Below are 20496 nucleotides of genomic sequence, written 5' to 3' on the forward strand. Positions count from 1 at the left end.
CTCTGTCTCCATGGAGAGAAGACTGGAGTTGCATGGACGGGACTGTCACTGGACGTGAACTGACTCATGCTGCCCGGACTGCAGCTCTTCCCCTGCCCCAGCATCTCAGTCAGGATGGGCCGTGTGTCCCACTCCTCTACCCCAGGCCAAGCCCTGGACCTCCCTGCAATGCCGCTCCCTCCCTTGCCTCCCTCCTGCTCCAGCCACAACCCCAGAGTCATCGTCTCTTTATTTTTCACTCTGCACCCACGTCTCAGGGCTGCGACCCGGGTCCTCAAGTGGATTGGGGCTCTGACACCAGCCCGGTCCAGTCCCCAGCATTCTTTGCCGTGTGTCTCAGCAGCCTGGACCCTGCTTCTCTGCTTTGCCTGAACCCCTCTTCAGTCTAATCTTTGCAGCAGCTGAAGCGATCCTCATAACCCTCCAGAAGCCCCCTTCACTGCACTGTTTTGCTTCCGTGCTCGTCACTGACATATATATATACTCACTGTTTGCATACTGTCTGTCCCCCAGTGTAATGGAAGCTGGTGAGAGCAGGGAGTTGTTTCATCTGTTTTCTTTCACTGCTTCATCTGAAGGACCTATCACAGCTCTTAACCTAGAGCAGAGACCCGGGCGTCTTCCCTGAATGAATTTTATTTTGAGAATCCATTCAGCGTCGTCCCGTCCGTCCCTTGCGCTCTGCTCGCCGTCATTCCCGGGTATTGTACCTGTCATCACATCAGATTGCTCGAATGGATCCTGTTTCTTTTCTAGTTCACCTTTTTACTTAAAATAGTAATTGATACAGCGTTCTTTATTGAACCTTGTCATTCCAGGTTCCCCCAGAGCAACCTGAACGGCTACTTGGCAACTGATAGAGTTCCCCTCTGTCTGCTTCTTACGGGTTCTTCAGATTCAGTGCTATCCTCAGTGGCTTAATAAAGAAATGCCTTTCAGGTCACTGTAACTTACTCAGATCACCACAGCACAATACTGAAAAGCGACGTGCTGGTCCAGTATCTCAGTTCCTGCGGCCACAGCACTGTTTAGAGTGTAAGGGCACCTCACAGGTGTACTGGTCGAACTACTTTAATTAGTAGTCGTTTTACGCTTTATCACATGCTGTGCATCTGTGCTGGGAACAGAGGAGATATTTTTATAAGATGAATGGACACCTGCTAATGTGTCTGTTTTGTAAGTCTGGAATTTTTAACACTAGTTATTGCTAAAGTAGGAAACATCTGGGCCCAATGCTGAAAGGCTGGGCTTTTTTCTGCCTGAACTATTTGGAACAACTGTAATAGACTTGAGATCTGAGGCCCTTTTGACACCAGCTTAGGTGGTGATTTTTAGCACCCTCACGGGTGCTAATTTTTAATATTTTTGTATTTGCCTTATACCATTTCAGGCTTTACAAGAAGAACTGGAAAACCGCTCAGAACAAGTGCGATGCATAGAGAAGAAGCTACAGTTCAAGGAGCTGCAGTCACAGGACCAGGTACTTGCCCACGTGGCCGGTGCGCTTGTTGCCTTTCTCCGGGTCCAGGGGCTTGGGGATGGTGGTCGTCCTGTGTCCGCTGGGATGCTGTGGCCTCGAGTGGCAGAATGCTCGGGCCCTGCAGCACGTGGACAGCCACGGGGTCTGTCACCCGCACTCTGCGGGCGGAAGCCCTGCCGCCAGCTCCGCTCCCCTCATTCCCGCATCTCTGTGTCCCGTGCTGGTTTCATCCTAAACCAGCTCGACGGCGGCCACAGTTCCCAGCATCCTGAGCAGGCCTGGGGACACCCAGAGGCAGAGGGGGCTGCTCATGTCTGGGGTCCTGTTCTGAGCCGTGAGGGCGCCTTTCCCTGGAGCAACCCCCACCCGCAACACCACGCTTCTCATCTCATTGGCCAGAACAGGTCACATGCTCAGCTGAGACCATCCAATCCCTGGTGAGAGGACAGACGGGTCAAACTGACCTGGACCCATCAGGGCCCACCTGGCGGGGATGGAATTACAGGAGGGAGGGGGCAACCTGGACCCGGAGGAGGGGACGCCTGTGTCTGGGATGTAGTCGACAGGGTCTGCTTGTTAGGATAAAGGGACACCATTGTACTTAGAGACACGAATCACGCTTTCTCTTGAATTTTAATTGTCTCCTTTCTTCCATTATGTTCATGAAACAAATCTAGTATAACCACGATGATCCAGCTATGACAATAGCTAATGACCTATTTTATTTTCAAATGAAAGGGTCTTTTTCGTCGAAGTGTTTTAAATTTTACTAATTTTAAACTAAAAAGCCGACAGAGTATCAATACATATCACGAGTCTTAATTAAACTTTTAATAAATGCATCGCCCTCGGCCTTAACGTACAGCATTGTGGATGTCCTTCTCAGGACCACCAACGTGTGGGACAGAACCCACTGTGGGTGTCGGCAGACACTTATGAGCTGCTGTTTCCTGTGGTCCATTCAGCACAGGAATGCCGGGTCGGTCATCTTGACTCTGTGAAAAGTAGCCCTGACGTAAGGCGAATGCAGAGACTTACATCACCTCTGGAGTTGTTGGCCAACGGGACCCCCAGGTCGTGCACGCAGTCGTGTCCCACCCTTGCTGCCCCATGGACTGTCCTCAGGCTCTTCTGTCCATGGGATTTCCCAGGCAAGAATCCTGGAGTGTATAGCCATTTCCTTCTCCAGGGAATCTTACCCACCCTGCAGTTGAACTCTCGTCTCCTGCACTGGCAGGTGGATTCTTGGCCCTCGAGCCAGCAGGGGAGCCTGACCCCCAGGTGGGGGACTGCAGAGAGTGGCAGGTGTGAGTATCTGATTGATGCTGCATAGTAATATTAATACTTACTAAATGGACTTGACCTCCCGGAATTCACTCCCAATGTCTAATGCTCACCCTGCGTCATATGTGTATTGTGGACGTGTCATGGACATCTATGTTATGTCTGTGTAGGATATGTCTTGTATAGGGTCCATGCTGGACAGGCAATAGGATCACAAAATATGATTCGAGGATGAAAAATGAGTTGTAACTGTATTTACCCAAGGCCTACAAGATGAGAGACACTGCACAAGAAACGGTACACGACTTAGTTCATTTATCCTGATAATCACCATTTAAGGCCAGCATTACACTCCTGTTCCCCTGCTGGTGCACTACAGCTCAGAGAGGCTCAGTGACTTGCCCAAGGTCACCCAGCTGCAAGATAGTATGGGTGGGGTCACACCCTGGTTGATCTGAATTCCAAACTTTTGCTCCTGTCATGACAGTTTTTAAGTTACAGCATTTCTAGTTTAAAAATCGACACAGCAGTGACAGGGAAAGTTTATTAAGGCTGGCAGAGGAAGAACCACCGCCCCAGACAGCTGGAACAGGCGGTTAGCTCCCTGTGGCCGGAGAGCAGAGCCCGCGTGGCCGCAGGTGAAAACCCACCCAGGAGGCAGCGTGGCCTTGGGGGGATGGCCCAGGTCCCACTGTCGCTGAGGTTAGCTGGGCCCCCACCCCGGCAGGCTGGCGTGTCTGGAACTAGGAGAAGATGACAAGCTTCTTAAGAGCAGGAAGCGTGTTCCCTGAAGGACTGGGCCTCCTCCAGTTTGTGATAAAATATGACTCAAGGTAAAACTCTGTTGACATCACTCTAATTCATGGCAGGACTTCACACAGAAAACCCCATAATAGATGGAGAGTAGGGAAATTAAGAAATCCCAGATGAACAATAGGGAAGGGTTCAGGAACCACTTCAGTCTTATTTTATTGACTTCTTTTTGATCATCAAAGTTGCTTTCATCTTTGTAGTGACAATAGGTTTCTAAACTGTTTCTTATACTAATTCCTGATATCTTCTATGAGGCTCCAGTTTACCAAAGAAACGTCAGGAAATACCCCTGGGTAAAGCTGAATATTTCATAATCTTTGCAGCCACGAAATGCTGGGTTCTTTCCACAAGATCCTAGGGTGTAGCTTAGCAGTTGTTTCAGTAGAACTGAAAAGCAAATCGTGGCTGTCCTTCAGTTCATCTATGTTTAATCTGACTTAGCTTCTGTTTTCTCTGCATCTGACCTTTCCTTTCGCGGCACTAACAGCAGCAGTCAAAAACAATTCCAGTGTCGTGACCTGCAGTCCTCAGGCTCTCGTTACGTGTGTGCTCACTGAGGGCATTTAAGGTATTCAAAGTGTCAAAATTGTTTGCAATTTTCTGTTTTGCATCTGTCAAAGCAATTGCAAAATAACAGTAGTCAACCTGACATCAGCCAGTCAGCCAAAATGTGTGCAGAACAGCCTCTTGAAATTTTGTTCTTTCTTTTCAACCAAATGTTATTATCCTGATACTAGCTGCATAAAGAATCAAAACTGAAACTGGCAGAATTACAAAGGATAATTTCCTGGGCGTCTTTTTTTAACTTGCTTTAAAAAAAATTTAAGCTATTTCTGTTTTTCATTTAAGAAAAATTCGTGTGTTTTAATTCTATAAAAACAAAAAAACTGAATGAGGCATTCTGAAAGGTGTGTTTGTACTTAAACATGGAAAGCCGCTTCTCCTCCAGTCTCGATGGCTGGCACCTCAGCTGCCCCCCGCCCACCTTGCCGGCATCGGCGTCTCCTCCAGCTCCTCACCCTTGGCATGTCGGTCCCCGAGTGCCCAGGAACCCGTGGCTGCAGAGGGTTAATTTGCCCCTTAAGTGGCATCAGGATAACACCAATGTAACTAGAAAAGACCAATTTTCTATCTAAGCCAGGCTTACAGAAACAGGTTGTTGTTTCTGTTTAGTTGCTAAGTTGTATCTGACTCTCTGCACCCCCACGTACTGTAGCCAGCCAGGCTCCTCTGTCTATGGAATTTCCCAGGCAAGAATACTGGAGTGGACAGAAACATATCTTTCCTTTAACGCATAAATAAGGAAGTAACAAGCTGGAATCAAGATTTCCAGTAGAAATAGCAACAGCCTCAGATATGCAGATGATAACACTTTAACGGCAGAAAGCAAAGAGGAACTACAAAGCTTCTGATGAAGGTGAAAGAGGAGAGTGAAAAAGCTGGCTTAAAACTCAACATTCAGAAAACTAAGATCATGGCATCCAGTCCCATCACTTCATGGCAAATAGACATGAAAAAAGTGGAAACAGTGACAGACTTTATTTTCTTGGGCTCCGAAACTGTTTTGGACATTGACTGCAGCCACAAAATTAAAAGATGCTTGCTGCTTGGAAGAAAAGCTATGACAAATCTAGATAGCATATTAAAAAGCAGAAACATCACTTTGCTGACAAAGGTCTGTATAGTTGAAATGGTTTTTCCAGTGGTCATGTATGGATGTGAGAGTTGGACCATAAAGAAAGCTGAGTGCCGAAGAATTGATGCTTTTGAACTGTGGTGTTGGAGAAGACTCTTGAGAGTCCCTTGGACTGCAAGGAGATCAAACCAGTCAATCCTAAAGAAAATCAACCCTGGATATTCATTGGAACAACCCATGCTGCAGCTGAAGCTCCAGTACTTTGACCACCTGATGCAAAGAGCCGACGTATTGGAGAAGACCCTGATGCTGGGAAAGATTGAAGGCAAAAGGGAAGGGGGCGACAGAGGATGGGATGGTTGGATGGCATCACCGATTCAATGGACATGAATTTGAGCAAACCCCGGGGGAGAGGGAAGGACAAGGCTTCCTGGTGTGCTGTGGTCCATGGGGTCACAGAGAGCTGGACACGACTTAGTGACTGAAAACAACAACAGGAAAGTAATTTTAAAAACCATCATTCCTCTCCACACCAGGAGTTAATAATATCTGATTCCCGATAAGATCTGAGCAAGCATCCTAGAATTCCAGCAGCTGAGGGGAGGCCGGGGCTCTGAGCAGACCTCACTGTGTGAGGAGTCCTCGGGGAGCCCGTGACCTCCCGTGACGGAAGCGGGCCGCCCACCCCAGTGTCATTGTCCATCGGACTGACCACACTGTGAACTGGATCCGTGCTGGACGTCACTCAGGCTCAGCCTGTGTGTGAAACCAAGTCTCCTTTTCGGGAACAGGGTCTCATTATTCACTGTGAGACCAGGTGATTTGCAAGCCTTTGTCAAAGTAATTCAGTAAATTATGGAAAATAATGGAAGAAAAGAAATAGTCTAAAATTTTACTAGTGTTCTTAAGACTGCAAAGCCAGGGTCTGTTTATCACAGGGGCACTACACATCAGCCTCGGACCTCAAACATAATGTAGACAATGCCATACGTGTAACGAAGCCCCTGCTTTGAACCAGGTATTTTCAGCCTCAAACGTGTGAACCTGGATCACTTAGGTTCCCAGAAGATTCTTTTAAATAAATCTGTGAGAACTAGTACTTGGAGATCCAATCAATAAGATGCAACGCCGTGCTTTTCACAAAGGATCATTCTTTCCTGCATGCATCACTCCTGGGCAGTGTGAGGTGCTGGCCCCCAACGGGAATCGAGAAGAAGCCTGGATGTGCGGGTCCTCCTCCGCCCTTGAGGGGTTCCGAGTGCAGTCAAGCAGAGGCGGTATGGGGCGCTGACTCCAGGCTGGGGTTTGACGATGTGCTTTTCCTCCTAAGGGTCTGTGAGGCTCAGGTCCATGAGGCAGGAGGTTGCCACCCTGGCCCTGCCCGCCATCTCCCCGACCGTGGGGGAGGCTCCCCCAGGGCAGGGCCTCCAGAGCCAGTGGCCAGGTCCTCAGCTCAGACCCCAGGCCGCCCAGAGGCCTCGCCGGTTCTCTGGCTGGCATGTTTTGGCAGCTGGCCGGTCTCGTTCCTCTCGGGTGTGTCCAGGCCCTACGGTCTAGAGTGTGCGTAGATTGTCCTGAAGGGTGTCGTGAAGTGCTGGGCACGGTCCACAGTTCAGTCCCAGCCTCGCAGCAGGCAAGGCCGAGACTCATCGGTTCATCCAGGACAGAACCTGCTGAGTCTAGTGGCCAGTCTTATGGCTGATCATGTGCATCTGGGGAGGGGACAGAGAGGGTCCCGAGTCCCCCATTAAGGCCCATGGTGAGGGACCGGGGGAGGCTTCAGGACGAGCACAGCCTGCAGGGGAGGGTCCACCCCGGTCACGATGGGTCACGTGGCCTCTCCAGGCCCTAACTGGCCCAGACATCAGGCTCCTAGAAGGTCAGTAGCCACACCTTCCCATGGGGTCCGTGTGGACATCGCGGCAGGATGCGTGTGAAACACGTCAGGAGCCAGGGAACACGGATGGAGCATGTGTGGTTGCAACTCTTCACCCAGGAGAAGGGCCCATGAGGCGGGCATCTGCAGAAGGAAAGACACTGGTCAGGATGAGGGGACTGCGGAGAACAGGTTCCGGGTGCCCGGGGGCGGTGGGGAGCCTCCTGGGCGAGGGTCCCGTCAGTGAGGAGGAGAGACCAGGACATCAGCTACGCTCGTTTCATCCCTTGAGAAGCAGTGACAGCAGCAAGCCCGCGTCTCTGCCTGCTCTGTGCTCTGCTGGGACATGGTGCCCGCCCCGGGTTCAGGGTGGGGACTTGGTCACTGCTCAGAAGGCAGTTTTCAGCTGCAGAGGACATTTTTGTTTAACTGCATAGTGTTTCATGATTGCGTCTTTAGAGACATCCCTCCAGCAGCAGAAGGTAAAATGAGAGATGACAAGAGCTGAATCCAGCTCCTTCTGCCGTAGCACCGTTACCACATTATTGTTTATTCCTGAAGAGTGTGTGGGCCTCCCATGGGGCCCAGTGACCCGTGAGGGAGAAGGTGAGCGTCGGGAGGACCAGCGTCAGCGAGGTAAAGCCATCGCTGGCCGGCACTTAAAGCCCCGTCAGCGCCAGGGGCCACCAGCGAGCCTGTAGTCACGGGCAGCCTCACAGACAGACATGGGGTGCAGACAGAGGGTCAGTTAGCCAGAATCATGGCAGTCATCAAGAGGAAGACCAGCTCTGTCTTTTACAGATTTCCAAGCCTTTAATTTCCATTTTCCATAATGGATTTTAAAACCTCACAGTCTTGGCTGCTATGGGCTAACAGATCTGCAGTGCAATCTATTCAGAAGTCCCAACAGCTCAAAATTGTGTTTTATCCCTAAGCACATCATTAAAATGGGAATAATAATTGCAACAGAAATACCATTCAAAGACTTTTACTGACTTTTCGTGTTTAATGGTTATTACTCTGGCTTCTTTCAAGTAGCTTTAATAACCACAGTTTATTTACAAAATTCAGGCTGATTCCTTTGTTCCCAAGACAGCTGGTATGACACGTTGCTGTAAAATGTAAGCTGTTATGAGAGACAGAACCACATTTAACTTTGGCCACATCTTATTCTCAATGAGAGTTTGAATTCTTGCCCCTGTTTTCTGAAAAACACTTGAAGCGTGCATTTCATCAAACCATGCCTTGTAAATCATTATTCTGGGAGATTTCCGTGGCAAAGCAAGTCAGCCCACTTGCACCCAAAACCACCACTGGAAGCCATGCACAGCGACCACAGAGCCATTTCCGTGGCAACTCAGAGCGGCTCTGGTGGGTGAGTGGGCTCCGCGCTCCATCACTGCTCTCCTGAGAGTCCCTCCGTGTTGGCCTTCACTCGAGGGGTGGGAGGCAGGTCCCCGTGTGCCCCCGCTGTGTGGTTTCAGTCTCCCGCTCCGCGGACGTCCCAAAGCCAAGTGGCAGCACAGCTCCCCCTGCATCACTGCAGCTGCTCTGGAAAGCGTCCTCTGCGCTGCTGGAGTGGCTGCTGGTCATCAAACGCGGACGGGGGATGAAGCTGGGGTCCAGCCGCGGGACACACGGGCTCTGAACTCTGACCTGGGCTGCCAGGTTCAAAGCCACACTGAGCGCCCGGGGCTGGGTCTCATTCCCTGCCGCCCGTGGGAAGAGATGTGATCACGCGTTCTCACTTCTTTTGATTTCTTTTTTTTTTTTAAGGTCGTTTTGTCTTTAATTTTAGTCTTTTTTAAAATTAGTTTTTAAAATCCAAAAATAATGGATCCAAATGAGTAAATAATTGTTGCTCTTTTTCAGTCACTCAGTCGTGTCCCACTCTTTGTGACCCCATGAACTGCAGCACACCAGGCTTCCCTGCCCTTCACTATCTCCCGGAGCTTGCTCAAACTCATGTCCATTGAGTCACAGATGCCATCTAACCGTCTCATCCTCTGTCGTCCCCTTCTCCTCCTGCCTTCAATCTTTCTCAGCATCAGGGTCTTTTCCAGTGAGTCGGCTCTTCGCATCAGGTGGCCAAAGTATTGGAGCTTCAGCTTCAGTCCTTCCAATGAATATTCAGGGTTGATTTCCTTTAGGATTCACTGGTTTCATCTTGCTGTCCAAGGGTCTCTCAAAAAAGGAGGAACAAAAGCTAAAAACCAACTTCGGCTGTGTCCCACCTTATAGAATTGGTGGACGAGGACAGTGATCAAGCGTTACCCTGGGGGATGGAGTATCGTCTCCCAGGGAAGTAAGAAGGCTGGGTTCCTGGGCCCTATCCTGTCAAGGCATACTTCACTGGCAGTTACTAAGCCCTGAATTCCTGGAACTGAGGAAGAAAAAGCAGAGATAAAACACAGGGATGGGAAGAGAGAGTGAGTCAGCATGGTCAGGAGAGATAAGTGTTTGATGACTGTTTATTGTGCTCATCACATTCAGAAAAGAGGGTCAAATAGTATAAGCCTTACTTGCAATTCCTTTTCTACTGTGGTCCAGCCAGAAAAGATCTCCTTTTCCTGTTGAGGAAGGGCTGTTTTGAGGTAGAAGCAGTTGAAATTGTTGTCGAGCGAATGACAGAGCAGAAGTATTTCAGAGACGTGAGATGTATGTCAGTCTATGTTAGGAATAAAGAAGGAAAGTGATTTTTTTTTAATACAGGGGAAAAATTCAGAAGTTTAAAAGACCACTTGAACATACTTTCCTTGTAAATCACCTTTTGGATTTCTATACAGAATTGGGCTTCCCTGATGGCTCAGACAGTAAAGAATCTGCCTGCAATGCAGGAGACTCGGGTTCAATCCCTGAGTTGGAAAGATCCCCTGGAGGAGGAAATGGCAACGGACTCCAGTACTCTTGCCTGGATAATCCCATGGACAGAGAAGCCTGACAGGCTACAGTCCAGGGGGTCAAAAAAAGTCAGACATGACTCAGCAACTAAACAACAATAATAGCAATTTGACGTGTTATGATGCTATTTTAAATGACGTTATTTTTAAAATTTCATTTTCTCAGTTGCTGGTGCTGAGAAAGACAATTGACTTTTTGCATAGACTTACTTTATCACGTTTAGGGAATTTCTTTCTATTCTTACCAAAAGTCTCTTTTCTTTTTAAAATTATAAATGGATGTTTCTTAAATACCTCCCTTCCATCTTTTGAGATAATTATATGAATTTTGTCCTTTATTCTACTAATGCAGTGGACTTCATAGATTTTTCTAATGTTAAATCCATGTTGCACTTCTAGAATAAGCCTCATTTGATCATGAAGACTTATTCCTTTTTACCTTTTGCTGGATTTTGGTTCACTAATATTTTGTTCAGAATTTTTACATCTATGCTTATGAATGACATTATCATACAATTTTCTTTTATTGTGATGATCTTATTAGATTTTGGTGTCAAAGTTTGCTGGTCTCATAAGACAAACTGGAGTGTTCCCTCTTTATCTGTTTTCTGGAAGAATTTGTGTAATACTGATAATTATTTCATCCTGAAAACATTTGTTTGGTAGATTAAGCTATCTGGGCCTAAAGATTTTTTTGTTGGAAGATTTTCAGTTATTTATGGATGTACTTTGCTTAATGGCTGTGGTATCAGAATTTCTGTTTTAACTTCTGCCTCGTTTTCTCTTCTCTGTTTGAGGCTATAATTTTATATATACATATAAATAGGTATACTCCTGACCTTCTAACTGTATTTCCTATGTTCTATATTGATTCTGCTTATTTTTTTTAATCTAGCTTCTTCTTCACTGAGTCTCTCCTTAGCTGTGTCTCACCTGCTGTTATACTCGCTATTAATTTTAAGTGTTGAATATTCCAGAGCTGGAGTTTCTACTTAGATCCTTGTTTACTTTCCCATTCTGTGCTGAAGGTCACCGCTCTTGCCCTAACTTTGTTGAACATGTCTATGTTGGTTCTTTTAAAGGCTGGGTCTGATAACGTTACACGGGTTCATGTGGTTATCATTTTGCTGCATTTGTTTCACTCCGCTTCTGGTCACATGGGCTTGGTTTCTCATGAGCCTGATTATTTTTGATTGTGTGCCAGATATTTTATATAGAACTTGATAGGAATATTTGGAGTCCTAAGATGATGGTCGTTTTCTCTGGAGAGAATTTACATTTGCTTCTCGGTAGGCAGGTGGTGCCCTTGCCATCTTGAACAGCCGTAGTCCATTTAGGTGGGCCTCCATCTGGGGAGGGATGGTCTGTGTCCAGCTCACTCCCACTCCTAGGGTGTAGCCCCAGGGGCTCCACCCAGAAGCATGGGTCTTACCAAGCACTCCCCTGCCGTGAGCCCTGGATGCGGTTTATGTCTCCCTGGCTTCTTTGTGAGGCTGTTGAAAGATCTACTCAGCTTCTCAAGCTCTGACCGGCCAACCTAGAATAGGCAGAGGCCCCTGTTCAAATGTCCCCAAAGCCAGACTCCTCAGTTCTCTGCATTTCTCTCCTCTCCGGGTTGGCCCCATAACCCTTCGCTGCCCTCCTGGTTCCCTGAGAGCTTGACGCAGACTCAGTAGACAGTCATTACTAGAAGCTGAAACCCACCACAGAGCTCCCTTGACTTATGATGAGGTTGCACCCTGATGAACTCATTGAAGTTGACAACGCTACAAGCTGAAAATTCATCTAATATACCGAAGCACTTCTATTAGCCTACAGTTGGGTAAAATCATCTGACACAAAGCCTAGTTTATAATAGTGTTGAATATCTCATGCAATTTATTGAATACTGCCCTGAAAGTGAAATTCTTTCAGAATGGTTTGTCGGGACACAAAGGTTATAAGAATGCTGACTGTTTGCCCTTGTGATCACATGACTGACCAGGAGCCACTGCCCAGCATTGCGACAGGGTTGTATCACTAGCCCTGGAAAAGACCAAAATCCAAAGTATGGTTTCCACTGAAAGTGTATCACCTTCACACCTCTGTAAAACAGAAAACTGGGAGTCCTTCCATCAGCAGTCAGGGGCCATCTGCATTTACACTGCTGTGAATTACTCGATCACATTATTGCTAATCTCTTCTATTGACTTGATTTTCTAATTTGATCTGTAGAAATTCATTTTCGTATGAACTCTATTAATGATTTGTTAAATATGTTGCAAGTGCTTTCTCCTAGTTGCTTACCTTTAATCTCTTTATCCAATATTTTAATTTTTGAGAACATTATCCTCTGTTTTTCTCCTTTATGATTTCTAAGCTTGCTTAGGAAGGTCTTCCCTCCCCCAGGATTATAAAACATATTCTCTTTTATTTTCTTCCATTACTAATGAGAGTTTTCTTTTATGCATTTTGACTCTTTAATCCACCTCAAATTTATTGTCATATACCATATGGTATGAGGATTATAATAGAATGTTCCCCCAAGGAGAGGTCCATTCTCTCATCTGTAGACTTTGTGAATATATACATCACATGGCAGAAGAGAGTCTGCCAAGGCAGCTGAAGTGAAGAATTGGTGAGCGTGAAACAGGGGTGGTATCTCAGATCAAGCAGGCAGTGAGCTCAGTCTAAGCACGTGGCTACATCAAGGGCAGAGGGCCCTCTGGCTGGAGGCAGAAGGCAGTGACCGAGGTGGGGCCAGAGAGCCTCAGAGAGGTGCAGGGCCCGACGGAGGGCCCAGGTGACACCCAGCAGGGCGGGGGGCGTCGCTCTGCGGGGAACTGAACTCTGTCCACAACCTCAAAGAGCGCCTCCAGGTTAGAGCCTGGCCCTCACCTTTCTGCCGCACGAGACCAGAGCAGAGGGGCCAGGAGCCCTCAGCCTTCTCCTGGAACTGGGAGGTGGTGGGCTTGTGTTGTTTCAAGCTGCTATGTTTGTGGTCGTTTGTTACAGCAACCCTAGAACTGGTACAGGGATCTTAATTTATTTCCAAAAATATACCCAGTTATTGGAACCATTTATGGACTGAGATATTCTTCCCCTATTTACTGGAAATGCTGCTTTGTCAACAATCAGATTTTCCATTTGTATGTGAATCTGCTTGGGACTTTGTATTCTTTCCTGACCATCAGCTTCCTGTGCCAAGATGAGTCACAGGGTATGGTGCTCGGAGGCGTGGACTCTGGAGCCCCAGGGCTGGGGTTCACATCCCAGCTTTGCCACTTCCACGTCGAACAAATCAGCGTGCTTTTTTTTGCCTAGGTTTCCGTGTCTTGAAAATGGGTTAATAATTACACCCACCTCATAAAATTGTTGAGAAGATTGTCAGTTGCTGCTGCTAAATTGATTCGGTCGTGTCCAACTCTGTGTGACCCCAGAGATGGCAGCCCACCAGGCTCCCCCGTCCCTGGGATTCTCCAGGCAAGAACACTGGAGTGGGTTGCCATTTCCTTCTCCAATGCATGAAAGTGAAAAGTGAAAGTGAAGTCGCTCAGTCGTGTCCGACTCTTCGCGACCCCATGGACTGCAGTGCACCAGGCTCCTCCACCCATGGGATTCTCCAGGCAAGAGCACGAGTGGGGTGCCGCTACCAGTCAGTTACTACATGTAATCCCCTCACAAGGGCTAGTGCATAGCAGCTTGTGTTATCTGTGGGGAACGTCTTCTCTCGTCATTGTTTTAGGATTGTCTTACTTATTTTTGAGCATTAGTACTTTCACACGGGTCTCAGAATAGCTTCTGTGTTTTAAAATCTCACCGAGGGTTTGGTTAGAATCGCTCTTACTGCACTTCACCAATCAGTCTTCGAAGAATTAATGCCTTTGCATTAATTATTAATTAATGTTTGTATTTCATTAGGTCTCCTTCTGATCTTCAGTACAATTGAAATGTTTTCTTCTATGGACAGTGTACATTTCTTATTAGATTTATTCCCGAATATATCATGGCATGTTTTGCCTTTTGTGCGTTTTCCCTTTATGTTCTCTAAACAGTTGTCCCTGTTGTTCAGAGACATACTGACACTTGTTTGTATAGATCCACCCCAACCAGAGCAATTTATTATTCCTGGTTTCATTCTTTCTTACGGCTGAGTAATAGTCCACCGCGTGTCCGCACCGCATCTTCCGTGTCCGGTGGTCTGTCGGTGGACGCTGAGGCTGCTTCCGTGTCTCGGCCGCTGTAAATAGGGCCTCTGTGAACACTGGGGTGCGTGTGTCTTTTCCAAGGATGGTTTTCCCTGGATATATGCCCAGGAGGGGGGTTCAGGGTCACATGGTAGCTCTATTTTCAGTTTCCTGAGGAGCCTCCCCTCTGTCCTCCACAGAACCTGCTTGAGTTTACATTCCCACCCACAGCCTCAGGCTCCCTTTCCGGCTCCTGAGAGTTTCCGCTTCCTGTGACAGAGAGAATCTGTGGGGTTTAGACCCACACCTGCATTATAATTACCTGTGTGCGTGCTTGTCCTTCCCGCTGGACGGAGACGCAGAGGGTGCAACGTGCTAGGAACACACACACACACGTGCATCTACACGCATGCCGGTATACACACACACATACACGTACACACACGCGGGGAGCCTCTCCCACGCGTGACAGCACCGTCACTCCCGTGGGTCCCGCACACGCTGGCGGGCAGCCGGGGGAGCCTCCACGCCCATCCTCAGCCGAGCGCCAGCCTGTCCCCCGTGGACCGGCAGCGCTGGACCCCAAGCAGGGGAACGAGTGCCATTCCAGCAGCAGCAGAGCGGAAGAAGCCCCGCCGGCCCGCCCAGGAGGCGGGGCCCTGGGTCTGACGGGCGGTGTCGGAGGCGCTTGATTCCTTGTCGGCCTCTGAAATCCCAGGGATGCTGCTCCCCAAAAGCTACATGCAGTTGGGCAGTTTTAGGGTTTTCTTTGCCTTCGTGGTTATGAATTATATGGACTCTGAGTGCTTAACTACAAACTGAGGGTTTTCCAGGTTGGGGATCGGACTTATGAGAAGAAAACTGCTGAAATACAAGTCCCTGGGGTGACAAGGGCCCCTGGGTGTGGGCAGGAGGTTCCAGACCTAGAGTCGCGCTTACTGTGCGTGTTGGACACTCCGCACACCTGGGGGCCCCAGCCGGTCAATCGCAAGGCCCCATGTGAGAACTGTTTACTAATCAAAAATAAAATTTCCTAAATGGGCTCGTCACCAACTTCTATTTTATTGAAATGCAGTGACGTCCCTAAGTGTCCTGGGTGCAGGGCTCCATCTGAAGGGCAGGGAGCTGCCAGGCAGACCTTCCCAGGCGGAGGGAGACCCTGGAGAGCCCGGCCGTGTGGCCTCTGATGCTGCCTCCGTCTTCGAGGTTCTGCAGGTTTATCCTCAGTGTTCAAATATCAGAGCTCATCTTCATCCCCTTTCCATGTTGTTTGGATGGATGAAATTTAACACAGACCTGAAATATCAATAACCTCAGATATGCAGGCAACACCACCCTTATGGCAGAAAGCAAAGAGGAGCTAAAGAGGCTCTTAATGAAAGTGAAAGAGGAGGGTGAAAAAGCTGGCTTAAAACTTAACATTCAAAAAACTAAGATCATGGCATCCGGTCCCATCACTTCATGGCAAACAGATGGGGAAACAATGGAAACAGTGACAGACTTTATTTTCTTGGGCTCCAAATCACTGCAGATGGTGACTGCAGCCATGAAATTAAAAGATGCTTGCTCCTTAGAAGAAAAGCTATGACCAACGTAGACAGCATGTTGCAAAGCAGAGACATGACTTTGCCAACAAAGGTCTATCTAGTCAAAGCTATGGTTTTTCCAGTAGTCATGTATGGATGTGAGAGTTAGACCATAATGAAGGCTGAGTGCCAAAGAATTCATGCTTTTGAACTGTGGTGTTGGAGAAGAGTTGTGAGAGTCCCTCGGACTGCAAGGAGATCAAACTAGTCAATCCTAAAGGAAATCAGTCCTGAATATGCATTGGAAGGACTGATGCTAAAGCTGAAACTCCAGTACTTTGGCCACCTGATTCAAAGAACCTACTCATTGGAAAAGACCCTGATGCTGGGAAGGATTGAGGGCAGGAGGAGAAGGGGATGACAGAGGATGAGATGGTTGGATGGCAACACCGACTCAATGGACATGAGTTTGAGTAAACTCCGGGAGTTGGTGATGGACAGGGAAGCCTGGCATGCTGCGGTCCATAGGATTGCAAAGAGTTGGATATGACTGAGCAACTGAACTGAACTGTTCCTAGAATTAATGACCACCCAAATCCTCAGTGATTTTAGTCACAGTTTTAGTCAATCCTATAACAGATACCAACTCGGAAAATACTGCTTTATTCCCCCACCTGTTGCCCTGAAACTGTGGCCACTCTGCAGTTCCCTGGGCTTCTCCACTTGGCTCCCTGGGCGTTCTCCTAAACTTGTTCAGCCACTTGCCTCCTGGACTTCTGGGCTTCAGTTCTGTCAGGTCGGATTTAAATCACGGTTAAGGCTCAGTGGGCCCATCTTTGTCCTCCGCTTAAGAAGTATTATAGAGGTCATGACACCGGTACAAAGAAGTGACTCCAGCGTCTCATTCCTCGAGGCAGCGCCGGGCGTGGGTTCCCCCCGAGGCTGCAGCCCAGCCCGCCCCGCATGCCACAGGTGCCCGGAACCAGGCGTGTGCTCTGGGTGCTTCCAGGCCAGCGGTGCAAGACCAGATGTGAAGTGTTTCCCAGACACTCCTCTGACTCCACGTGACATTCCCCTCAGACCGGGTGCCTGTGCTTAAAGAATACCCTAAGGATCCAAAGAGAAGGAATTACTGGCTGTGCTTGGTTCACGTGAAGTCTGTGATGAGGGGAGGGAGTGCCGAGGAACGAGAGCCTGGGGCCGGCCTCTGCACTGCTCATTCGGGAGCGCTCAGGAGTGAGTGCGCCTCTCTTCATCGGTGGGAGCTCGCAGTGTTTGTTACAAGTGCTTTAGCGTGAAAACAGAGGTGACCACTGGCATTTCTCTCGTGAAGCCAGTTGGTGGTTTGGGGAGATCGGGCACGGCTTGCTGCGAGAGGACCCACCCTTCAGTCGTGGCTCTTTGTCAGTTGGTACCTTGCTTGCAGCAGCAGGAGCCACAGAGAGCACTCAGCACTCCGCTTGAGCTCCGTGAACCAGGGGCATTTTCTGTGCACATCTCCGCCAGGCGGGTCCCGGGCAGGCTGCTGGCCATCCACCAGCGAGTGGGCTGCTGGACACGACAGTCTCTCATCAATGAAGGTGTGTGGGCAAAGCCCTGACGGTGCCCACAGAGGCCAGGAGCAGAGAGGGGCCACCGAGGCCACAGTGGGAATTTGTAGCTGACCCCATCAAGACTGCGTGCGTGTGTGTGTGTGTGTGTGTGTGTGTGTGTGTGTGTGTGTTGTTGTTGTTGTTTACTCTCTGCAGCCTCTGGTGAAGAAAGCAGGCTGCAACAGGTGCCCCGAGCTGGAGTCTGGCCCAGAAGACCAGTGGAATGAGTGTGTCCAGTCCGGTTGAATCAGCAAGAGAGATGGGGGAGCACTCCCCCTTACTGGGAGCAGGGACACTAGGTGGGCAGGGAGGCTGGCGATGGCGGTGGCTCGGTCAGGCTGAGCCCCCCTGGCCATCAGCCGGCGCCACGTCGTCACCACACATCCTTGTCCCCGGCTGGGCGGCCGGGCCAGCTCGTCATCAGGCGCACAGTCCAGGCCCTGGCAGTTTTCACGTAATCCAGTAGAAATAGCTGCTTGAAACTCATACTGGTTTAAACAGTGAGAATGCTTTGTTCCGTGTAACTGAGCCTCAGCGCTGGCTTCAAGGGAGGCCTGATCCAGTCACGCAAGTTCTGTGGCCAGAAGCCAGGGGCTTGCGCTCCGTTTTGAGGCTGTTCCCTTATCGTTGGCTCCGTTCTCAGCAAGTTCTCTTCCTCGTGGTTGCAGGACAGCCGCGAGCAGCTCCTGGCCTGCACTTCCAGGCTCAAACCACAGAAGAGGAAGCGCCTGTCCCAGCAGCTCCGTGTCACAGCCCGCACTCCATCCTGGCTGGACCTCGAACAGTGGGCAATGCCAGGCCGCCCAAACGGGGTTAATGAAGCTGGCCCCTCCCAGGTCCCGAGGTCTGAAGACAGGGCTGAGCTTGGGAGAAAAATCCAGCTGCTTCCACATTCTGGGCCTCAGACCCCAGGTCCCTCCTGTCCTTACCTCTTGTCCCAGCAGTGGGGGAGGGCCCGGCTTGCCAGGGAGCCAGAGGGCCAGGGGCCAGCAGAGCGGGCATGGAAAAGCCTGTGATGTGGCAACAGAAGTCACTGAAATCGAGGAGGTATTATGGAAAGATTTTCTCAAAGTTGGGGGCGGGGAAAGCATTCCGTAATGCAGGGTAAAATAGTATCTTTATTCCAAAATCTCAGACTTGTTGCTGCCGAAGTGAAAGTGAAAGTCACTCAGTCATGTCCAACTCTTTGCAACCCCGTGTTCTATACAGTCCATGGAATTCTCCAAGTCAGAAGACTGGAGTGGGTAGCCTTCCCCTTCTCCAGGGGAATCTTCCCAACCCAGGGATCAAACCCAGGTCTCTCGTATTGCAGGTGGATTGTTTACCAGCTTAGCCACAAGGGGAGCCCAAGAATACTGCAGTGGGCAGCCTATCCCTTCTCCAGGGGATCTTCCCAACCCAGGAATCAAACCGGGCTCTCCTGCATTGCAGGTGGACTGTTTACCACTGAGCCAGCAGGGAAGCCCAGGGTCAGTGTTAAATTCATGGGCAAGATACAGGGCAGGGAGGGAACTGCCCGGAAGTCTCAGTCACCACTCGAGCTGCCCAGAGAGATGCTCCTGAGAGCAGCCACCGATGGTCGCAAATAAAGCAAGCACACACCTGAGAACTCCATCCGAGGAAGAGAAGACCCTTGCTGTTTGTCTTCACGTATAGACAGGGTAGTAAAGTTTTCACCATAGTATGTTTTACCGTAAGGACCAATGAACAGGCAGAAGGGCCATGTGAAGCGTTGTCAGTCATCTCATCAGCACGGTGTTTAGGGTCTTTATTTCTAAATTTAGAGAGTGATGTTCCTCCATCACTGAAGTCAAGAAAAAAACTGTGCCGCCAAGGATGGAGCAGCCCGCTGCCCCCAGCACTGGCAGAGGGCTTTCTTCTTTGTCTTTTTTACTCTCCACGGTGAGTTCTTCTCAGACGTCATCTGAATATGTTTCTAGATCTCAGTACATTTTTAATATGAACAAAATCTTCCTGCTCTTGATTTGACCTTTGTTGGCTTGGTGTGTTTTAAAGAAGATGTGGGCAACAGTTTTATGAAGAATGCGCAGAGACATTCGTGGAGAAGCACATTGGTGAGAATAACGATGAGGAAGACAAGGCGCCTCCTTCCTCATCGACCAGCACACGCGCTCCTCTCTCTGTGCTGAGTCTTAGGGTCGTGTGGGTTTTGTCTGAGCCAGGAGCAGCACACACAAGGCTTTTAAAGGGCATTTAACCAGACTGTTCCTAACAGAAATTCTACTCTCACGTCTGTCCAAATGGACCAAGCCAAAGTACTGATTTATCCAATCTGTAAAAACAGAAACTGCAGCCTCTATTTTTTTTTTTTTGGCCACAGTTCAGTTCAGTTCAGTCACTCAGTCGTGTCCAACTCTTTGCGACCCCATGAATCACAGCACGCCAGGCCTCCCTGTCCATCACCAACTCCCAGAGTTCACCCAGATTCACATCCATCGAGTCAGTGATGCCATCCAGCCATCTCATCCTCTGTCATCCCCTTCTCCTCCTGCCCCCAAGCCCTCCCAGCATCAGAGTCTTTTCCAATGAGTCAACTCTTCGCATGAGGTGGCCAAAGTACTGGAGTTTCAGCTTCAGCATCATCCCTTCCAAAGAAATCCCAGGGCTGATCTCCTTCAGAATGGACTGGTTGGATATCCTTGCAGTTCAAGGGACTCTCAAGACTCTTCTCCAACACCACAGTTCAAAAGCATCAATTCTTTGGCACTCAGCCTTCTTCACAGTCCAACTCTCACATCCATACATGACCTCTGGAAAAACCATAGCCTTGACTAGATGAACCTTTGTTGGCAAAGTAACGTCTCTGCTTTTGAATATGCTATCTAGGTTGCCCATAACTTTCCTTCCAAGGAGTAAGCGTCTTTTAATTTCATAGCTGTAGTCACCATATGCAGTGATTTTGGAGCCGAGAAAAATAAAGTCTGACACTGTCTCCACTGTTTCCCCATCTATTTCCCATGAAGTGATGGGACCGGATGCCATGATCTTCATTTTCTGAATGCTGAGCTTTAAGCCAACTTTTTCACTCTCCACTTTCACTTTCTTCAAGAGGCTTTTGAGTTCCTCTTCACTTTCTGCCATAAGGGTGGTGTCATCTGCATATCTGAGGTTATTGATATTTCTCCCGGCAATCTTGATTCCAGCTTGTGTTTCTTCCAGTCCAGCGTTCCTCATACTGTACTCTGCATATAATTAAATAAGC

General features: G+C 48.9%; 1 protein-coding gene across 6 annotated transcripts in view; it reads left to right on the forward strand.

The window, feature by feature from the left end:
- Window positions 1–20496, forward strand: part of CEP112 (centrosomal protein 112) — a 324857-nt gene that overhangs the window by 295230 nt on the left and 9131 nt on the right. For all 6 annotated transcript variants that reach the window (XM_055574950.1, XM_055574952.1, XM_055574955.1 and 3 more), the window contains one exon: window positions 1391–1480. In XM_055574950.1, coding sequence (XP_055430925.1) covers window positions 1391–1480 — 90 coding nt within the window. The remainder of the gene's footprint in view (window positions 1–1390; window positions 1481–20496) is intronic.

This window comes from Bubalus kerabau, chromosome 4, assembly GCF_029407905.1.
Source record: "Bubalus kerabau isolate K-KA32 ecotype Philippines breed swamp buffalo chromosome 4, PCC_UOA_SB_1v2, whole genome shotgun sequence".
In the NCBI taxonomy this organism is placed as follows: Eukaryota; Metazoa; Chordata; class Mammalia; order Artiodactyla; family Bovidae; genus Bubalus; species Bubalus kerabau.